Source organism: Dermacentor andersoni, chromosome 3, assembly GCF_023375885.2.
Source record: "Dermacentor andersoni chromosome 3, qqDerAnde1_hic_scaffold, whole genome shotgun sequence".
NCBI classification, from domain to species: Eukaryota; Metazoa; Arthropoda; class Arachnida; order Ixodida; family Ixodidae; genus Dermacentor; species Dermacentor andersoni.
In genome coordinates this window covers 9685897-9699620 of record NC_092816.1, presented here as the reverse complement: position 1 = coordinate 9699620, position 13724 = coordinate 9685897, and the positions used below count along the sequence as shown (strand labels likewise).

The following is a 13724-nucleotide window of genomic DNA, read 5'->3' as shown; positions in this document are numbered from 1 at the left end:
TCATGCTTCTTTGTCAGTCTCCAAGTCTCTGCCCCATATGTCAGCACCGGTAAAATGCACTGATTGTATACCTTCCTTTTCAGTGATAACGGTAAGCTACCAGTCAGGCGCTCACAATGTCTACTATATGTGATCCAACCCATATTTATTCTTCTGTGAATTTCCTTCTCATGATCATGGTTCCCTGTGACTGACTTAGGTAAACCTACTCCTTCACAGACTCTAAAGGCTGACTGGCGATCCTCAACTCTTGTTCACTTGCCCAGTTATTCATCATTATCTTTGTCTTTTGTATATCAATCTTCAACCCCACTCTTACACTCTCTCTGTTAAGGCCCTCAATCATCTGCGGTAACTCGTCTGCAGATTTTCTGAATAGAAAAATGTCATTGGCAAACCGAAGGTTGCTGAGGTATTCGCCGTCAATCCTTGCTCCTAAGCCTTCCCAGTTTAATAGCTTGAATACTTCTTCCGAGCACACAGTGAATAGCATTGGAGAGATTGTGTCTCCGTGTCTGACCCCTTTCTTTATAGGTATCTTCCTACTTTTTTTGTGTAGAAATAAGGCGGCTGTGGAATCTACGTAGATATGTTCCAAGATATTTACTTAAGCGGTCTGTACTCCTTGATTACGCAATGCCTCTATGGCTGCTGGTGTCTCTACTGAATCAAATGCTTTTTCGTAATCTATGAAAGCGATACAGAGAGGCTGATTATACTCTGCAGGTTTCTCGATTACCAGATTGATGACATGAATGTGATCCATTATAGAGTATCCCTTCCTAAAACCTGCCTGTTACCTTGGCTGACTAAAGTCCAGTGTTGCCGTTATTCTATTGGAGATTATCATAGTGAATATTTCATATAGTACTGCGAATAAGCTAATGGGCCTATAATGTTTGAATTCTTTAACGTCTCCCTTTTTGTGAATTAGTATAATGTTTGCATTCTTCCAGTTTTCTGGGACCCTTGCAGTCGATAGACACTTCGTATAGAGAGCCGCCAGTTTTCCATCTTTGATTAAATCGACTGTTATTCCATCCTCCTATGTTGGAGCGTAGGCTTGTACTACCTTTAATCTATACTTCTTAATAAGTTTGATTATGACTACTGCTACCCTTTCATTAATGCTGTAGAATTCGTCAATGTTGCCTGCTATGTCCTTATGGATTAGGAATCCTAGCCCGTATTGCTTCTTATCAGGGAGATCTCTATAGCAGAGGACATTGCCATTATTCAGCAATGTATAGGCCTCATCAATTCTTCTAATCTCACTAAGGCTGATAACATCCCAAACAATGTCTGATAGTTTCTCAAAGTGTCCTGCTAAGCTAGCCTCACTTGACAGAGTTCGGTTGTTAAAGGTTGACAGGGTCAGTTTCCATTGGCGGCCTTTCCTGACCCAGAGATTCTTAGCACCCTTTTTAAATTTACGTGATTGTTATTATACCATAAAAAATAATACGTACATAGATGCCTGTAGAATTTTAATCAGCACTGGCATTGCTCTTCAGTATAGCCATATTTTTGTTATTGTGTGAATTTACTGTAATGTGACCAGCGACGATAGCCTAGTGTCTATGGCATCGCAATGCTGAGCTCGAAGTCGCATGTTTGATCCCGGTTGTGGCAGTTGCATGTTGAAGTGTGCAAAATGCAAAAATGCTCAAGTAGAAATCCATGTGGTCAAAATTAATCCAGAGTCACCCACAATGGCACGCTTCATGATCAGATCGTGGTTCTGGCACGTAAAGCCTCAGAACCTAAATTTTGTATGAGGTTCCACTGTATATACAATGCATAATTGATACAGAAAAAGACAGTAGGTGTCAGTGCCAAAAAGCAGTGTATCATAAACTGTGTAGATAGTTAACCTTCCTGTAGTGCAGTCACAAGGATCACATCATGACACACAAATAGTCACTTAAGATTTCAGACGTAGGTCAAATTCTCTTATGAGCACAGGGCCCATGATACAGTTCTGTACATTTTGTTCATATTTTTCTGTCGATCAGTCTGATGTTTTTTATAGCCCGATTCTGCATTTGCATGTTTTGCATGTATTTGCAACATTTGCAAACATGCAACATTTGCATGGTTTTGTCTTGAAAATTCTAAAAAAAAAAAAAGACATGCTGTTGTCAGTAAACCAATACTACTTCCACGTATGCAGGATAAGTGGCAGCGAGTGGACTCTCGTGGCCCCACAGTAGCCACCCGAGAGGACATAATGAAGGTGCTGGCCAATGTGGAAGTCCTGCTGATCCGGGCATCCTTCAACTCGCGCATGCACAGCTCCAGCCTGAGTGATGTCTCCCTCTCAACAGCCGTTCCTCTGCGATCCAGTGGCCATGCTGTGGCCATTGAGGTGGAACAGTGCATCTGTCCTCCTGGATACAATGGTCTCTCCTGTGAGGTGAGACCAGTGTCCTGCTATGGAGTGATTGAGTAGCAAAGCTGTGTCAGTGACAAGTTGAGAACACATTCCTCCACGAAAAGTGCTCTGCATCTCCATTTATCACTGTGCACTTCAAGGAATAATTGCCTTACGGATTGCACTAGCATGAAGAGGACGTGCCTCAGAGTTTTATCAACAATAATCACATTGTGAATATGCACCACACCTTTGATCAGCCAAGGTTGGCATGTGTAGGGAGTAAGAAGGTAGCTCGCAAAGCAGATGAGCAGTTTGAAAATGGGTTAGGAGAGGAATTTTTTTTACTACCTTCCAAAAGAAGTTCCTTTGCCAACATCCCCCTACCCCTTGTGCAGCAGCTTGCAGCAGACAGGGAGAAAGGGTGGAATTAACCAGTAAAGAATTAATAATTTCTTGGTTGTCAGTTAGTTAAAACCTATTCACACAATATTGTTACGAAAAGGAAGCCCGATGCACGAATGTATGTACAACTGTTTATATGGGGAAAGTTAATAGTAATCGTGCTGGCTGGTACAGATGGCTGGAAGAACTTTACCACAGAAAGTACAAGCTGAAAGAATAAGCCTAGCATTATAACTAACAAATTAGAATATTGTGCACGTGAAATGATGTTACCTTTTGGAGGTCCTGTTTCCTCCTTTCATTTTTCACTTTCTCTTTGGAGCTGTATAAATATAAGAATTGATCTTAGAAGTTCAGCATTAGATCTTCAGTCTCCTATTGTTTAAACAGTAATTGTTTAAAGTCATTTAAGCAGTCATTGTTTAAACAGAGATAAGCTAATTTTATGCCGTGTTAATAGCAAAAGGTGTAAAATTTTCTAGGCTTGAGTTCTGTCAATGTATTTGTGAAAAGTTCTGAGGTACGCTACTTACACATTTCTTTTAATTTATATTTTGATCTTGAACTAAGGAATGTGCACCAGGCTACATCAGGGACGTCAGTGGCCCTGGCCTTGGAAGGTGCACACGGTGCCGCTGCAATGGCCATTCAGAGTCTTGTGATGCTGCAACTGGAAACTGCGTTGTAAGTTTTTATTCTTAGAGTGTCATTACTGCCATTGTGTTGCTTCAGCTTGTACCGATGTGATTGCTTTTGTCTGTATGTTAATTAAACCAGACAGCTTTCCTTTTCCTTTGTGCTTCCAGAGGTGTAGGCACAACACTGTCGGAGATTACTGCCAGAGGTGTGCTGATGGATTTTATGGTGATGCAACTAGGGGCACACCTGAGGACTGTAAGCCATGCCCATGCCCACACACAATGCCATCTAACCAGTAAGGAATTAGTAATTTCTTGATTGTCAATTAGTTAACCAAATGTCACCATATAATTGCATTACTGCCTGTAGATTGAAGAAATTTAGATATAGTTTTGTGCAAGAAAGCAAACTGAACTGTTTATTTGAAACGTAGGCCAGAACAAGTTTCACTTCACCAAGCGAAATCAGCTTGACTGTCTATCTACTTTTTTGAAATTGCCAATGGGAAGCCTTTACTATTAGGGCTTCGTTATGAGATATTTTAGTAGTTCTGCATGTACAAGGGGGTGGGGGTGGTGCATAACCAATATTGGTGAGAAGTGCATTTGGTAAAAGTTATGAGAGGTAGCGTACCTCATCGACTCGCTTAAATCTGTTCGGAGCCATGCTAATAGGTTCGTTTATTCTCTGTATTTATAGGTTGTTGATGTTCTTGCACAGGAAGCAGAATCTGGGTTAACCTCTATCTAATCGCCAACGTATTATTAGTCGTGGGCTCTATGACAAACTCTTTTACAGCACTCATCATAATGCAGCCTATATTGTACCAGCAGCGTGCATCTCTCACCACTCCAGTCATTCGCAGTAAATCACATGCCCGCATGCCCAAACTGCTCATTTTCCTGCCTTGTTTCTTCTTTGAACTGCCAAAGACTGGAACGGCTTTCCTGTTGATGTTGCCACCACTTGCTCATCCTCATTCTAGCAGTATGTGACTGATCACTTCGGATATAGTTAATGATGTATATAATGTAGAATACTGTATGTAAAACCTGCCCCGTATGTAATACCCCTTCAGGGTTCCTAAGGAGAATAAACTGAGCCGAAACTAATAACTGTTCACAGGACAGGCAGATAATAGATTACTGATGCATTCTGCCAGGGAAGATCTCTGCCAAATTTTTTGCACATTAAGCTACTTAGAAGCACTGAAAATATTCTGAAAAAGACACAATTGAGAACAGGATGGTAACTGCAATTCTGCAGTGCAGTACACTGGAGCACTGTGCCTTTCGTTCCCTGGGCATGATTGCACAGAATTGGGAATAAAGTGATTGTTTCATCCGTATGATGCTGTATAAGCATCAACACATGCTCAGATCTAGATTTCTTTTTCTCTTTGTTCTGCCTATTACAGTACAAAATTTGAAACGGCATGTAACATCTACCTTGCTGAAATCTTGATTGCTTTTGAGTCTGACAATTTCTTTTTTATTCAGGTTTTCTCCAACTTGCTTTTTGGACACTGACAACAAGCCAACTTGCAATGCCTGCCCACCTGGCTACACGGGACGGAACTGTGAACAGTAAGTTCCCACAGTGCATGTTTGCTGTGTTTTAGAACTGAGGCCTCACACATGTGCCCCATGTGCTGCAATGCAGCCTGCAGATCTCTTGTTCATAGATTAAATGTGTCCCTGTCGGAAAATTGGAACCTTACGGCTAAACTGCACATATGTGCGCCGGCTCGCGAAAGCTCGCGCCTTACGCACGCGCAGATGGTGCAGTACAGACCGTACGCATGAAAGTGCTGCGCAAGCACAAATATCTAATGTTTACATGCACTTAGAAATAGTGTCCGACATGGCTGCACCCATGGCTTCCACTTCAGCGTATATTCTGGTGATGACTATGTCTTCACTTGCATTGATCGCCAGAAACTATTTAAATGAGCTTTTGCTTTCTCTAAACTCACCTGAAATGTTAGTTATAAGTGTATAGCGCGTCCAGTTTGCGAGATCATTCTGCAGTTCTGGCCCCTGTAGGCTTAACGAGATGCGTCCGAATAGCAGCAACAGGATTGTGGTGGCTAGAGGAGTAGGTGTGCATACCGATCAGGGCTGGGCAAAGATACTTTGCAATTGTACTCGGGCAACAAGCATTTGAGATACAGATACAAATACCTACTAGCACAATAATTGTATCCGATATGATACTTTCCATTGGCATCTTAAGATACTTCGATACATTTGCAAATTTCTGATTACAGATCTATGTAATGTAGCAGCAAATGCGTATGCATAAAAATGTTGGCTTGGAAATTTCCTGACTCCGACCAACCTTGTTTCACTTTAATGAAATGTCTGTATCAAAATTGATGAGAGTCACTGCTCTGCTTGCTGACCAGCTAGCGGGCCACCATGTAATTATAAGAACATCAATAACGAACCTCTGCATGATGGCACAAAAACCGCTGTGGAGTTTTACCTTGTCTGTAAATGTATTACCGCTTACTCAATACCGGCTCACTGACCAGGTGTACAACAGCAACAACACTGGTAGTGACATGTTTTGTGACACATCGTTTATACAGATCATGAGAAGCCAACAAACAAAGACACCAAGGAAAACATATGGGAAATTACTTGTACTTACTAATTGAATTAAAGAAATGATAAATTAATGACAATGAAAGTGGATGACGAAACATCTTGCCACAGGTGAGAACGATCCCACGTCTTTGCATTATGCATGCGATGCTCTTCAATTTTTTAATTGCTAATTCAATTCTTTAATTCAATTAGTAAGTACAAGTAATTTCTCCTATGTTTTCCTTGGTGTCTTTGTTTATGTGCTTTTCATGATGTGATTAATAAAAATTGGGCCCGTCGGTTAAACCTCTTTCTTATCATTTATACAGAGTACATAAAGCTGCAGTGACCTTGCATATTTTACTTATCTGCTGGCCTAAAGCATTCGTTAGTGACATATCCATTAACGTGGCAATCCTTTTAAAATTTTTCTTCTACTGGAAAACTTGTGCAGCCCAAGAACATTTCATATGTATTCTAGTGGCACAAAGCATCGCAGCATACTGCCACTATTCACACTACTTCCACTTACAGCTCCGGTTACCTGGTGATTTGTAACAGTTAGAAATTTAAAGGTGACCTAAAAAAACAAAAATATTTCTCAGTAAAATAGAAAGGCGGTTCCATATCACACAATCACAGTGAATAGGTAGAAACACGATACAGGCAGCACCACTAATAGCTATGACATTTAAGCATGAAAAATTGTCAGCTTGCCTGCTCAAAAGGTCAGTCAATAGAAAATTTAGTGCCTGTGAAAAATAGCATAAACTTGCTCGTCTGGAGGCTCATGAGAAAAACTTAGTACATGTATTCGGTAATATAATGTTTCTCTAATTTCCTTCCTAACATCTAGCATTCTTCAGTCTTCGCATATAATAAAGCACCACACAAGGGAAACTTTGTTAAGGACACTATAGTGGCATCACAATTTGCACGAAAGACTGCGCTTGTGTCGGTGTTAGCAACACAGTACTGTGGCTATTAGCAAGTGTCATGGCACGGCCAACGCAACTAAAAACAAAAACATAAATAAAATGAAATGTCGGCTGCACGCAGACGTTCGCACGCTTGTTTTTGTTGAGATCGCACGAGTGCCACCACGTGACTCTTCTCCACCAATAGGAACATGCAGACCTCATCGCCTGCCCTCGCCAGAGGGCTTTGGCGAAAAAATAAAATGTTTAGTTTTATTCAGGTGGCTTAGTGGCAGCAGTATCAGCTAGAGAAGTGGAGTTCAGCCTACGTTTATAGTTTTGCACGATGATGCTGCGATAGCCAGAATCTTGTATCTTAAGATACACTATACATTCTTTCATGTATCGGAAATACAGGTACTGATAAACGTCTTGCCAGATGTATCATGATACAGATACAAGATACCCAAAGAGTATTTAAGAGATAGTATCTAAGATACATGTATCTTCGATACTGCCCAGCACTGTGACCAACCCACAGAGAGACATACATGACTGACCCCTCTGGAGTGCATTCCACTACTTCTCCGCATCATGATGCAAAAGTGGTGCTGCGCTCAGTACAATGGTTCTCAGCAGCGCATGTAGCCTGGTACTTGTGGCAGACGGCATGCAACAAGTAAGGCACGCAGAGTGAAAAATTCTGTCATCTGTAGCCATCAATTTGTGCAAAGAGGGGGTGGGGATACAAGCCTCTGTTAGTGCGTGCTTGCAAGTTGCTAAGATATGTTGAAGCTTCTACAATGAAAAGGTGAGCGGCATGCATAGTTTACAGAAGCTCATCTCTGATGGCGAATAAGCGGAGTCAGTACCAAATAGGGGCGCTTTTCTGCTTCAGAGAAAATCAGCAAGCACACTTTTTTCTTCACTCTGAACTATAAATCATGCGGGCCTAAATCAGCATTGTTCTTAGCGCCAACAAGAACAGTAGCAGGCACCACTTGTTGGCAAAGGACACTTTTCAGAGCAGTTCTTCAAGCACGATTTCACCCATGTTGTAGACTAAGAAATGTTTACCAAAGATGCAGTACTATGGTGCTTCCGCTCATGTCTACAATATGATGCCAGAGAAAATAAGAGAGAAAATTTTTTGGGACTTGATCACACAATGTGATTATGACCGCAAACCCTCGGAGAGGTCAGAGCAACAAGCTGCAAATCAACCTTGCGCAAATTACAATGTCAAGATTTCTGTGCCAGCACTTGTGCAGCTTGTCATTGTGTACGTGTTGCATCATGCTCAGTCATTGGATCTGAAAGGAGAAGGTTCCACGGCTGCTGCATTTTCTCTTTGAGCGAAATTAGTTTTTAACATCACGCTAAATAATGCTTCCTTGCGTTTATGTTCCCATAAGTTAAACTAAAAGTCTTGAAGGGATGCGCAAAAAAATTCCCTCTAAAGGTGCTTGCGTTGAATGTACGTAAGGGGACAAGCGCTATTCTAAAGCTGTCTATCTTGTCCAAACAAATATCAGTGCTCTGGCTGCCTCACAAAAATAAGAAACTATGTCTACCAAGGCGAAAATGTGAGTCAAGTGGATGCGCTGGCGCACGTCTTGTAGGCTCAAACTGCCATTACTCACGAGGTGCGGCAAATGCGAAGTGTGCGGGTGCGAGCTTTTATGCGCCGGCAAGCGTACGTGCAGTTTGGCCTTTGTCGTACACTTGAATGGTCTGATCCTCTGAATCAACGACCCTGAGAGCAGATTTTAATCACTTCAGAATGCCTGAGAATGCCTACAGGCATTCCATCAGTTGATGTGGCTAATTCGGGCAGTCCAAAATTTCCACAGTGTTTACACAGAGACTGGGCCCACACACACAGCATTTTTCTCAAACTCCATTTATTGCAGAATGATGTACGAATTTTAGAATGAAAGGAAAATCTTGTCATTCACCGAAAAGGAGCACGAAACAACAAAGGAAGCAACCAATTTGGTGCTTTCTGCTGCTCTTATAGGGTGGATTTCCCTTTGATGAAACTTCTCCTACCTTGTGGACTTCCACAGAATTATTTCACCAAAAATGTTTTGTGATGAGAACATTACATGAAGGGTTAGCATGGAAGTGGCATTATGTGGCTGATTGCTGAGGGCATTTATATGAGCATACCTCTTACATGAATAATACATATTGAGATGCATGTCTTATTTTGAACTTGAAAGCTTTTGTTCATTGTATGTACTGGGCTGTACCACAAAGTGTGTGGTACCATTTTGAGAATGTCAGCCCACAAACAAATGTCATGAAACAAAACACTGACAGCACGTACTTTTATGTTAAATCTTCTTAGACAAAATTTTAAAAGTACGAAACGATACCAGAAACTTGGAAATGATGAAATTTTTTTTGGCATGGCTGTGCACTGCCTCCGGGAACGGCCCACGCATTTCAACCAGAAAGTTGTTTCGTGCATAGCTTTCGCCGCCAGCATTTCCTGGTAAACATTATGGTTACATAAGCTGCAGTTGCTGGGAAACGTGAGAAGCAGTCGGGGATCTTTGAATGCTATCACATTCCACTCTTAAAGGCAAATCTTGAGCATCCTCCAAGTTTTTGGGAATATAATCTACAGTTCATGTAGCTATAATATATGTCCTTAACGTTTCTTTAAAAAGGGTTTGCTGTGTTGATGGCAAGCTTCATTATAGTGAAAATATTTGGTTTTACTTGAGTGTACATGAAATTTGGAGGACTTTATTTGTGAACGTCATTAAATGCAAGCTGTTCTGTATGTTCTTCCTCTTTGTATTGTCAGTGTGTTGCCTGCCACAAAATTTTGCTGAACATGAAAACTGTACTACACTAGAGCTGAAATTCGGGCTAGTTGGTTATTCATGATCAATTCATGAATATTTGAATAATTTATTAAGTATTCATGAATACATGAATAATTCATGGATATTATTCATGTATGAAAACTGTATGAATGCTCTTATAAGTAGGCAGCTTGCAACTGAGAGATGTTCTCTGTAACTGTCTGTTCGAGTACTGCGTGCTAGATCTCAATACAAGGTCATGCACGCAGGCTATATGCAAATTCACGTTTCCTGGTGAATTGCTGACTTTGATTCTGTTATGTATGGCATCATAACCGATGCAATGCTTTTACAGATGCTCACCTGGCTACAGTGGCAACCCTCTTCAGCTGGGAGGTCGCTGTGAACCTTCGGGAGGTAACTAGCTATAGTTTTTTACGTTAGAACCATCAGTAAAGCTAATAAATAAGCTCCTGCTGCAAAGCCAAATCAATTGAAACAGTATATACTATTTCAGGCAGGCTATGGGAAGTAGGGTATTGCAAACGTCATGTGTTGATGGCAAACACTATGCAAAAACAGTGGTAAAAAATGCATTTCAGTGACTAACCACTCAATGTGGCAACTTTGTGGAACCATGAGACTGTATGAATCTGCTTAAATATTGCACATGCGCAGCTACCACTATCACTTCCTGTGCACAGTTGCATTTTGTCACCTTCATCATCATCACCCGCGAACCAGGCACTACTGCACCATCACTGCCGACAGTCTCGATAACTCCCAAGAACCTGGAAGCATCACTGGGCGCAAGCACCAGCCTGACATGCTCTGTATCTGGGCCCCCTCTGCCGATGCGGTTCGATTGGATCCACGGCACTGCTCCCATCAATGCTTCATCTGGCTTGGTCATCGAATCAGTGTCCAGCAAGATAAGCAGGCTGTTGGTGCCAGCACTGCAGACAGAGCACAGTGGGACATACACATGCAGAGCTGTGTGGCCCACACGCTCGTTTCAAGAGGTGGCATTCGTCCATGTATGGGGTAATGGCCGCCGGTTGTGCTTCATCGAAATGTCCTCCTCTTCCTTCCCCGCCTCTTCTTCATTGTGATCTCTCCTGTTATGCTCGATGTGGTGTCGTCATGCTGATATCTTCAGCTGTGCTGTGGCATTGATGACTTCTTTCTTATCTTTCTGGCTGTAAAAACATGGGCAGGCCTGCCTTTGTGGCATTCAGCAGTTCTCATTACAATTAATGGCAACATGCGAGTCATCTCTGTGAGTCAAAAGTGATCTTTGCACTTCCTCGAGCTTGGGATTTGCTCTCGTCTGGTATAAACAGCCAATATTCCTGCAGGAAAGGAACAGAACTCACTTGTATCACAGTGCTGTAACAGCAACGAAAAGTTCCCATAAGGCTTTTTGAAACCTTATTCACCCATTTGTGCTACCCATTTATGGAAGGCATGAGTGAGGTTGGAACTTCTGGCATGTTAAGTGGCAAGGTGTAAGGTCATTACTGCAGTGGGTCATCTGCATTCCTCTGGTGCATGCATGCCTAGCTAGCATCATTTTATTTCTATTAATCAGCATGGGATATGTACATAATATGCTCCCAAATGGAGTGTTGACATTCTGGCATGAGAGCGCCTTCTTGGTTAAAACAATAGTTGCACTGCTAGGACTCAAACACACCTTAAATAAGATCTGATGCACACAGATATAAAGATACCAACTGAAGTATTTTTTCTAGTAGGCATGGAAATTAGAGGAAGTAAAAACAAGAGATGAAAAGAATGCTCTTGGTGCATAAAAAAAAAGAGAACAATCGGTCCAAACTAGCCCAAACTGCAGAAAATTGGCATTACTGCTGATACATCATGTGCATGCTTGGAACCATTGTGTTCAAACTCTCTCTATAAAGGAAATTCCCTTTGTGTTAGCTGACATGATGAACAGCATGCTGTCTCATCATGAATGCCTCTGACAACATGCTGAAGGTGTTGGTAAATTTTCTGCTGATATTATTACGTGACATTTTACTTCTTTTTAAGTGTGTTCCTTTAGCTGTGCTTACGAGCTTAAGATAGTAGTACAACAAATATTTTAATGGTGCATCAAGCATAAAGCTCTCTCAAGCTCTATTTTATATCTCTATTTTTGATAGTAACAAGATTGTGCTCCATCAGGTTAAAAACAAGCTCCCTTCAAAAGGACCCGCTGTGGTTGCTTAGTAGCTATGGTGTTGGGCTGCTAAGCTCGAGGTTGTGGTATCGAATCCCGGCCACAGCCGCCACATTTCGATGGGGGCAAAATGCGAAAACGCCCGTGTACTTAGATGTAGGTGCACGTTAAAGAACCCCAGGTGGTCCAAATTTCCGGAATCTCCCACTACGGTGTGCCTCATAATCAGATCGTGGTTTTGGCACGTAAAACCCCAGAATTCATTTCTGCTTAGGCTTGTCATAGTGCTAGCAGGGGATTTGTTTTCATTTACTGTATAAATACAGTCGACTTCCATTAGCTCAACCCTGACAACACCGATGAAATTGATCGAATTATCTGGTGTGTCGACTTAAAGGAGATGCAGAAAAAAGTCGCAGTTTTGCCCGAAAGGCGAAGCATCGAATTGTGATAGCAAATTAGCATACAGCTATATAAAGTAAGGATAGTAGTTTTATTGGCCGTATAAAATTGGAAACATTCGCTTACCGACTGAATTAACAGGCATGTTGTCAGTGTGCACGAGCCAACATGAACACATCGCACTCGATGAGCGCAGACTCTTGCTGTCAAAACACTGGCGTGAGCAAGTGCGTAAGCAGCAGCGAGTGAAGTGACCTTCGTGCAGTCCATCGCTTCAACACAAGAGCAGCGAGAACACAGCGTGCACAAATCTATGAGCAGTCTGCAGATATGGCGCACGCGACTGCACGGCCATGCAAAGTGCACACTTGTTGGTGGAGTCGAAGCAGCCCCCCCTCCCTCCCTCGCTGCCTCCCCGCTCTCCTCCATATATGGCATGCAAAATTGAGTCGCAATTGTCAGTTCCCCTCGCGCCCGGCCGCAAAATGCGCAGTTGCTGCCAGAGCACAACGCCGCCTCCCCCCCACCTTCTTCCTCCCATCCTCCTCCCCCCCCCCCCCCCCCCACGGCTTATCGCGCGATGAAAGACGGCGCATTTGCTCTCCGCTTTCTTCCTTCGTGTGCGCCAGATTGAGCCGCAATCGTCGGCTTCCCTCGTGTGCTTTCACTCGCACATGCAGCATATGACGCGCGGCAATGGTGTTATCGCCCGTGGACTTTGTTCGGATCATCGCGGCAACGGCGACACTGACGGCAAAATGTGCCTGGAGTGTCCATGTAACTGGTGTCGCAGTAAAACGCCAAAACAAGCCACCTGATTCGTTGGCAATATTTTCCCAATTCTCAAACACCCCCAAATCAAACTCGTGCCCACTTTATGTTGGTCTAGAGTAAATAACTAACGTTGAAATGACATTAAAGCTCCTAACTAGAAGTAGAGATGACATGTGATCTACGCACTCGCTGTCCCCTAAACTCTGCCGAGATGGACGCTGCCATTAAATGGGTTGCTATCGGGGTTACCATGACCGGGGTCAGGGGCATCCCTGCTGACTAGTCAAGTTCAATTTATCCGACGAAGGCCAATTTTAAGATCGAAATAACGAAAGTTTGGCTCTGTCGAAATGCATGGGCACCAGTGGGGACCTTCGGCTGGGATAGAATTAACGAAAAATCCACTTAACTACGGTCGAATTAACGGAAATCTGCAGTAGCATACTTGCATATTATGCTCATTTGTTTATTTTTTGACAGAAAACATATTGGGCTGTGAGCTTTCACTTCTAAATGCTGTAAAGAGATAGTTCAATCACTCCTTCACAAATAAGGTGCTGGCATATAGACTGCCAGTGTGTACAGTTAGCGCATTCAAGCACGCATATCCATTTAGGA

The 13724-nt window shown here is 42.5% G+C and overlaps 1 protein-coding gene and 1 long non-coding RNA gene across 2 annotated transcripts in view; one reads left to right on the top strand and one right to left on the bottom strand.

Annotated features, from left to right (window-relative positions):
* trol (terribly reduced optic lobes) overlaps positions 1 to 13724 on the top strand; it is a 591503-nt gene that overhangs the window by 431717 nt on the left and 146062 nt on the right. The window contains exons 63-67 of the mRNA XM_055065643.2: positions 2174 to 2416; positions 3350 to 3463; positions 3586 to 3713; positions 4918 to 5004; positions 10101 to 10162. Of these exons, the coding sequence (XP_054921618.1) occupies positions 2174 to 2416; positions 3350 to 3463; positions 3586 to 3713; positions 4918 to 5004; positions 10101 to 10162 (634 nt within the window). The remainder of the gene's footprint in view (positions 1 to 2173; positions 2417 to 3349; positions 3464 to 3585; positions 3714 to 4917; positions 5005 to 10100; positions 10163 to 13724) is intronic.
* On the bottom strand, positions 2327 to 3393 carry LOC129382148 (uncharacterized). Its single transcript, XR_008610234.1, has 3 exons — positions 3313 to 3393; positions 3053 to 3101; positions 2327 to 2409 (listed from the first exon to the last, which is right to left on the bottom strand). It is a non-coding gene; the product is annotated as an uncharacterized lncRNA (long non-coding RNA).